The 8932-nt window shown below is 35.6% G+C and overlaps 1 protein-coding gene across 1 annotated transcript; it reads right to left on the reverse strand.

Annotated features, from left to right (window-relative positions):
- Nucleotides 1-2043: 2043 nt before the first annotated feature.
- Nucleotides 2044-8645, reverse strand: LOC103036138 (uncharacterized). Its single transcript, XM_007242774.4, has 4 exons — nt 8070-8645; nt 6891-7023; nt 5673-5807; nt 2044-5154 (listed from the first exon to the last, which is right to left on the reverse strand). Exons 1-4 carry the CDS (start codon nt 8554-8556, stop codon nt 4068-4070), a joined length of 1842 nt encoding a protein of 613 aa, XP_007242836.4. The 5' UTR covers nt 8557-8645; the 3' UTR covers nt 2044-4067.
- Between the last annotated feature and the right edge of the window lie 287 nt (nt 8646-8932).

Raw genomic sequence — 8932 nt, forward strand, 5'->3', positions numbered from 1 at the left:
GCTTCATGAGCTAGAATGAATACACCCTCCAGTTGCCCTGACGCTTTACAGGCATGTCTGGAATGTTAGGATACCTAACATAGGGGAATGTAGCTCCAGGTCACACTGTTACAAGTTTAAAACAAAAGTATTAATATTAGTTTTCTTAAAAGGTCTAGGCTTATGTATTGTACTCTTTTTCATTGTCTGTTTAATATAAAAGCAAACGAGCAAATGAGATCATGCCAAAGCATCCGTACTAGTATTTAATCAGCGTTAGCAACACTGTATTTTGATTTTCTATCCACTGAATTCTGTCAAACAGTTCTACTTTGTATAAATGAACTTTTAACTACTATATGTAAATATTTGGTAATTACTATAAAGCTAAGATAGAAATTCACGTGTATTAATGAGGGTAATCATGTAATGTTTACACAGTTATAAAGTACTGTAATTAAGGTAATGGGTGATTTAATTTTAGAATAGGTGATAACAATATATCGAAAAACATTGGCAGACTGATTGGGAGGTTGTGGATGGTTTCTTAATGTGTCTAAATAAGAGAATTTCTATATCTGCTCTTCTAAAGGAAAGGTCGTCATTATGCATCCCTACTTGTAAAAGTGACGGTGAAAACAGGATACAGTGCTGTATAGGGTGCTTAAAAACATGAAGTAATTAGGTGCTCCTTTAAAGAATGTGATATAGTGGTGGAGGGTGAAATTTTCTAATAGAGAAAATGTGATGTAAAGTTCTATAAATGTTCTTACAACAGCCTGACTGAAAGATCTGATCATTTCTACTTATAAGTGAAAAGCGATGATCCAACATGGAAAGTAAAAAGAACCCAAACAGAAAAAAAGATCTCAGGATTTACAGTGCTTTACAGTGTCCCCAATACGATTTTAAATCCCCCCCCTCAAACCCTATGGCAGATCCAGCCATGACAAATTAAAATGAAAATGCATTTATTTCTTTGTGTGAAAATAACATAAAATGATATATACTTATAATACATTATTTCATTAATTATTTATTTAAAAGCTTAATGGAAAAAGGAAAATTTAAAGTTCGCTTTGGCTTTGCTTTTTTTCCTCATGAACCAATCGATAGGTGTCCAAATTTAAATGAAAATGTTATACGCTCTCATCTTATCCTTTTCAAATGTGATAAGCTACAGATGTGACAAATGAAAATTAAAAACGGGAAAATAAAAAGCAAAGTGTCAGTTTAAGATTTATTTTTCAGCCCTCTTTTAGTGCCAAAATAGTAATCAAATTGAAAAGCGCCACCTTGTGCTGATTTATTTTATATCATCTTTTTCATTTCCAAGCCATGCATATGTAAACATATGTTATTTAGCAGTAGTCAGGGCTTCCTAAAGCAGTCTGGAGCTCAGGGAGTAATGTCAGATGTGCAGAGAACTTTAATTTTTATATTCATTCTTATTTATTATGCATTGTTATTATATATTTTACTTAGTAATTTAGTAAATTGAACTTAATGTATTAATCACGCGATGTTGCAGCAATTTAAAATATGCATCAAAAAAGTTTTGTCTAAAACATTGTTTCATACAATCCCAGTTTAAACAAAGTTGGTTATCTGTATAAAATGCAAATAAAAACAAAATGCAATAATTTGTACATTGGAACATGATTTTATTTACAATAGAACACAAAACACATGTCAAAAGTAAAAAAAAATTGAGATGTACTTTTTCTCAAAAAAAAAAAAAAAAAAAAAAAAAACAAACATTAACTAGTTTAGTGCCACCTACTTTAAGCTATTAAAGTAAGTGGTACTTATAATAAACAGCTGCAGTAGAAGCAAACTGCAACTAACTCACCTGACAGTGTGTAACACGGAGGAGGCAGGATGCAAACGCAAGTCAGTTTAATTTCCATTTAACAAAACTAAACAAACAACAAAACACTATGAAATATTATAAAGAAAAGGTAACTAAAACAAAACACTATGAACTGATTATGATAAACCAAAAGACTGAAACAAACAAGCAAAAATAACAAATAAAGAAACAAACTACATAAAGCAAACATGGAAGACAAAAAAAACATAGCAGGTCTAAGGCTAAACAAGGCAGATTAACAAGATCCAGACAGAGTAACATGACACGGTCAAACAAAAAGCACGCCACAGAACAAAGGAGCACATGGGGTATTTATACACAGGCACACACAAGGGACACCTGTGGAATTAACAAGGGGGTGGGGTTACAAATGAGACAGGAGGTGACAACACTAATGGCTAGGGCAGGGCTAGGGCGGAGCTAGGGCAGAGACAGGGACCAAAACACAACAGAAGCACATGGCTGGGAACATGACAGGAGCACAAGGGAACAAATGAGGGGAAAAACACAGGACAGACACAGGCTAAGGTGTGACATTGTGCATAAAAACAGCATTTTAGAGAGGCAAAGATGGGCAGAGGTTCACCAACCTGCAAAAACTTCATTAAACATGTAGAATCATTTTAGAAAAATGATCTCCAATATAAACTGACATAACAAAGATTTTGGGTATCCCACTATCTACAGGATTTAGAGAATGGACTAATACCTGTCAGACGTAAATAGATGAACAATCCTCTCCAAACTTCACCTACTCCTCTTCTCACTTCTCAGACTTTTACAGACTGCTGTTACAGTTTTTACAGCCTGAATATGCTTAACACAAAATCTGTCTGTTGTGAACTATACTGTTCATACAATTCATGTTGCTTTCACACAATACATTCAATGCAATTCAATTAACACATTATAAACATGCTTACAATTTAATTAACAAACAAAATTCCTTACTCACACAATTCTCCATCTTTCTGATCTTATTTACTATTCCTTGAAAACAGCATATCAAAATTAACTACCAAACCTTATTGTTCCAAACCTTAAATCCAGTATAAAACTACTGCTTCTGCAACAATAGCAGGAGTAAAACTATTATAACTAATACACAATTTTGAATTTACAGATTATTAATAATAAATTAGAGGATATGATAAGGAACTACAGCTGGTTCTGGATCTTAGCATTACACTTAACCAGGTTCTGTCAGAGACATGGACATATAAAAAGAGGTCTGTTTGGACTGAGTGTGGCCAGTGTAGCACATACAGAGAGAAAAAAAGAAAATATGTCTGTAAAGGCGTAAAGTAATAGTTGATCCAGAATAAGAGCGATAGAGAGGAGTGAGTATGTGTGGCGGGGTTTGAATAAAAGTAAGGATTATTTTTGTATTTGTGTATTTTCATTTTGCACATATGGCATTTTTGTAGAGTTTGACCACGTCATGTCCCTACTGTTTTTACTTTACTAAATGACTGCCACACACTATTTTTTGTCTACACAATAGATCTATATGAAAAATATCACTCAATTACCTGAATAAATTATGTTGCACACATTTAAACTCAAGAACATTATTTTTATAAAAAGTATATTAAAAAAAACTTGATGCTGTTTCTGTAATGTCATTAGCTATTATTATTTTTAAAGTGGTTGCAAAGTGATTGACTATATGTAGCTCTGGAACAGAGAACATTCGTTAGTGTTTTTGAAAGATTTGGTTTATGTTGATCCTGTTTTTTTGTGTTGGGAGAACAAAATGTGCTTTTGTGCAGGAAATCAACTATTTGGTTAATTGTATGAGGTGGGTGTGTTTCTGTATTTAGAGTTTAGAAAAAGTGTCTAATGTACTGGTAAACGCTTCTTCGCAGTTGCAAAAAACTGTAAAAGATGTCAGATGTGTTGCTGCCATTCATTTCTAAATGAATTAATGTATTTTTTAATGAAATGGTAAAACATCTGATATATTTTCTGTTTTATTGTTCCATTAATTTACATTTTACCCAGAGTCCTAACCACTGTGGAACAAGAAGGACGTGACACAAGTACAGTTGTTCTTATTCTGAAGAGAAGAACTGAGTGTTTTACTTGTCTCAGTTAAAGACAATATTTTTTGTTTTCAGAAGAGATGGAAATTTCTTCTTGGGATTTTTATATCTGGGTGTAGTCATTTTCTCAGTGCTGTTATGCACTATGGAAAAATTCCCTTTCTATTCCATCAAGTTAAGGTTTCTTGTTTGTCTGACAAATATTTTTTTAACCTAAGATTATTCTGTGAAAATGATACACTGACTAAAAATGTTGTCTTTGTGGATAAAACAATGTCTTTTGAGCGTGTGGTTTTAGGTCTTGTAGTTGGGGCAGGTTTTGACCGTGTTGGTTTCTTTCTCTTAGATGCATGAGTCAAAAAAGGCAATTTGTTTTTTGAATTCCTAGCTTTGATTTTTTGCTTTGGAAGCATAGCCATCTTTCCTGAAGGTAGAGAAATAATAGTAGGGTCTGATGTTTTGGAGGCCAAAGTATTGCCTTTCTTTTTGTTGTTACCCATTGGAAACATGCTGGACAGAGATGTTAAAACAATTGGAGATTCAGTAGTGCCCAAAGATTTACGTTTTGCTGCATTTTTCATCTTGTAATTCATTCCCTTTTGTTGTGTTGACTGGAAGTTATGATCCACTGAAGACAACATAGAGTCACAATTCTGATTTGACATCAAGGATTTATTACTACGAAACATCTTGAAATGCACTGTGGTATTTTGACTTTGGAGAGTGGTTGTCTTTTTCTTTGTGCACATTTTCTTTAGGCAAGTAACCTTTGGTTTTTGAGCACTGAGTCCTCTTGCCTTAAACAGTGTTGTATGTTTCTGTGTGTTTTTTGCTGGTTCTGGGGATTCAGTCATTTTATGCATGTGCTTAGTTTTAATAACTGTCTCTTGCTTTATTATAGTTAGATTCTTCTGATGGAAAAATGTAGAGTTATGGATTTTGAGTAAGTTGGAATGAGTTGGGATTTTCCAAATTGGAGGAGTCCTTGGTGATAGTTGCTTGCTTTTATCAGATCTCTTCTGCATCTTTTCAGTCATTAAAAATGTATCCCCTCGTGCTTCTGTATCATTCCTTCTTTGAACTTTTTGCTTTCTTCTTCGTTGAGGTTTGCTGTTTTTTAACTTTCCATTAGCAAAGGGTAACTCCCCATTACTTGGTGACTTAGAAGTGCCACTGGATTCTGCATCAGAACTTGAGATATTATAGGGTATGGGATTTTTGAGGATTGCAAAAGGAGCATCCTGCACTGATGTGCACCTGTAAAAAAATGTAGATGATTCAACACAAGCCCAAGATATCTAAAGGCAATTATTACAGAAAAAAATATTACAAAAAATATATATACAGTGACGATATTATACACACAGTTACCACAATGCTAGAGCATGGAAGTATTACTGTGAGAATAGAAGTAAAGTTTTATTAAAGATTTAGTAAAGATTATTAAACTACAGTGCTTCCCTAGTTTTCATTTTATTTATGCACAGTTATGAAGTCACATCCTCTTTTCCAATTGCCACTGATGCAGCATTCCTGGGTAGCCAGCATACTTCAAGGAAAGCACAGCAACTCAGCTCTGATACTTCAGCTAACAGATAACAACGTTACATTTGGAGTGATGAGAGCACCATCGACCCACCCAGAGAGAGCAAGACCAATTGTGAGCTCTCTGAGCTATTGAGCCATGATCTTAGGGCATATAACACATTTATCAACAACAGACTTGTATCACTGAACCTAAGCTTTTTACCAAGCCAAATTATGTAAAAACTCACATTCCAAACCAGTTGAGTTGAGTGCAGCGTCTCTTCTTAATAAGATCAAAGCAGCGGAGTTTGAGGATATGGAAAAAAGTGTAGCCCACCATATTTGAGACTGAGTCATTAACATTGAGAAGACACTGCTTAAACCTAAGAGCATGAGACACAGAGACAGAGGGGGAGATTGAAAGTGAAAAATATGCATATTGTTTTCAGACAACATTTATACAAATAAATACATTTTTATGCCAAATATTTAATTCCCTGTCCCTAATATGTCAACAGAAACATTTACGCACCCATATTTATATCCATGACAAAAGAACAAGGTTACAAAACACAGGCATATACATGTGGAATAACATGGTGTTGCAGATGCAGGAAAGAGTAATATTTAAGATTTATGTACTTGAAATACTCATTTCATATACATAATAGGGTTTTGATAGGGTTCATAATTTGCATCATACTTAAGTTAGTTTTGTACTGTTGTAGTACTAATATTGTGTATGTCAGATTTATAGTATGCACTTTTCAGTGTATTAGTGAAGGGATAGGGATCTCCCTTGGATTTTTTTTTAAATAAAATAGTCATGTGGTTAAATAGAGTTAATATTGATACATAGCATGGCTGCCAATGTTTATTTTTAAACAATAAATTGGGTTTTTGTACTGTAATTTTAAAATATTTTTTCTATAACATTGCCCATCTTTGTATATGTATTCCATTAAAATCTGTATTTAAAAACTGTACTGTAAACTGCAATAATAATTTTGGTGCAATTATTTTTGCTTTGTCACATTTAAGCTTTGTTCATACAACAACCTGGTAATTTACTCATCTGCATTTCCCAAATTATTGAAACGCCTGCTCATTCATTGACTCTTCCAAAATCAAATGTATTCATCAAGGGCTTTTGTCAGAGTAACTAACTGTTCTACCATCCAGGTAAAGTCTGGTTTTCTGCTACATTTTGAAGCATTTCTGTGAGGATTATATTGCATTCAGGGACAAAAGTGTCAGTGCCAATCAGTTAAATCAACATGAATCAAATAGTATACCTGACTCCAAAATCCCTTTTTACAGTATTACCCTTATGACCAAATATATAACCTGTAAATGACAAAGTGAAAGGCCAACGCAGGTGTTACACGGATAAATTATGACTTTCAGGAGTCTTCCTGTAGGCTATGTCTTATATGGAATGAATGCAATGCGCCAGCAGCAGTCACCTGTAGTCACAGTCACAGTGAGAAATGGTGAAGAAGGAAGGGTTGAAAACGCCATAGTTCACAGTGAAGGGGCGAATGATGTGGCTGCAGTGGTCATGCTCTCGACAGCATCTGTCTGCCAGCTCAAACATCCCTGTAAGTCAAAGTAATGCATATGAAACCCTGATAGCAAGAAACATTGAATAGACAACATTGAATACCCCCCCAATTACCAGTTCTGTCAGGAAATCACTTAAATAGAACCTGTCTGACAACATGAGGCAGCTAAGAGATCTCAAAATGCAACAAATTATGCCCTATCCAAAGAAATAAAAAATCGGAAAAGAAAACAAAGTGATTGACATATATTAGTCTGGAAACAAAGTCATATCTAAAGCTTTAGGACTCCAGAGAATGGAGGTCATGGAGGTCACAAAAGAAACTGAATTTAAAGAACTGCAGGTCTCACTTACCTCAGTTAAGGTCAATGTTAATGATTCAATAATAAGATAGACACTGGGTAAAAATGGTCTCAATGTGAGTACAATGATCCAAAGCACATGTAAGTTTACGTATAATTTCCTAAAAAGGATTTGGAGTGGCATATAGGCAAAGTCTGATTGAGATGCTGTGGATGATCTTAAACAGTGTGTCTGAAATAAAACAATTCTGTACAGAAAAGTGGAACAAAATTCCTCCACAGGAGCTTGATTGCATCCAAGAATGGCAAAAAAAGTTATTAGGGGTTAGGGGTCAAATTCTTTTCAAACGGGGCTAGATTGGTTTGGATAGTTTTTTTTCCTTTAAAAAATAAAGTGATCATTTAAAAAGTGCCTATTATATTTACTCTGGTTATATTTGTCTGATATTAAAGTTTGTTTGCTAATATTAAAAATATCAGTATACTAAAAAAGCAAAAACATATATTATACATGCATATTATTTATGCATCTTGGTATGTTCTCCTCCCCCAGTCTTACACACTACTTTTGGATAACATTATGCCTTTACTCCTCTTGATTATATTCCAGAGGTTTTCAATTTGGTAAAATCAAAGAAACTCATCATTTTTAAGTGGTCTCTTAGTTTTTTTTTTTCCAGAGCTGTATTCATTCACTGATTTGGCTAAAGCTACGCTAGCTTTTACCCAGCCTGCGTTCTCTGAAATATCTGTAAATGATGTATAGCAGCTCCTCTTACCCAGCTGCTCGTACTCCCCCGCGCTGCTCCCGCGGCCGCACCACAGCGTCCCGGGTAAAATCCAGGCGCGCTTTCGGCGAGTTTTTGATCCAGCCTGATGGCTCAGGTCCAAGTTCCGCCTATGAAACTGACAGGGACCGCCGGGCTTTAAAAGCAGACTCATATTAGGACGTGAAAACGACGCTCCACCTGAATCCCAAGCGCGCTCTTCACGACAAAATGTCAAATAACTCTTTATTAAAGCTGCTTCTGTGCTGATCCAGCACTCTCGCACGCGCAGCTCCGCTGTCCACACTGCCCGGTAAAAGTGCAGGGAGGCGGTGGAGGACTCCCTCCGCAGAAAACTACACTGAGTCCACCCCTCGAGTGCTGATGTAGTGTAAAGACAGAAAGGCTCATCGTTCTGGTTCCTAGTGTCTAAAATCAGAGCTCTGCTATACCAGAACATCGCCACAAGTGCTAAATTACACAGAACACTGCCTCTCATCTTCTCAGCAAGAAATACAGCAAACTAAACTAATAAAACTAGTAGTAGAAGCAGCAGAGTTTCTTTCAGTACGTTAGTCGGTCAGACTGGGAGATAAACCACAGGCTAAAAGCATCGGATGAACTGTCCGAGGCGTCAGTACTGAGGGGGCGGGGTCAGGGATCGTGTGAGCACAGGTAAGAGAGAGACGGAGGCGGGGATTGATTGAAAGTGTTCAGCGATTCGGCTCTTCTTTTTGACATGTTTAGACTGGTCCCATTTTTCAGAAATACAGCCTATCAACATAAGTAATATCAGTTGCCATGGGATAACTTCTTAGGCTATGTTCACATTACAAGCCACATTGCTCAAATCGGATTTTTTGCTTAGATCGGAT

The sequence above is a fragment of the Astyanax mexicanus genome, chromosome 22, assembly GCF_023375975.1.
Source record: "Astyanax mexicanus isolate ESR-SI-001 chromosome 22, AstMex3_surface, whole genome shotgun sequence".
Lineage (NCBI taxonomy): Eukaryota > Metazoa > Chordata > Actinopteri > Characiformes > Acestrorhamphidae > Astyanax > Astyanax mexicanus.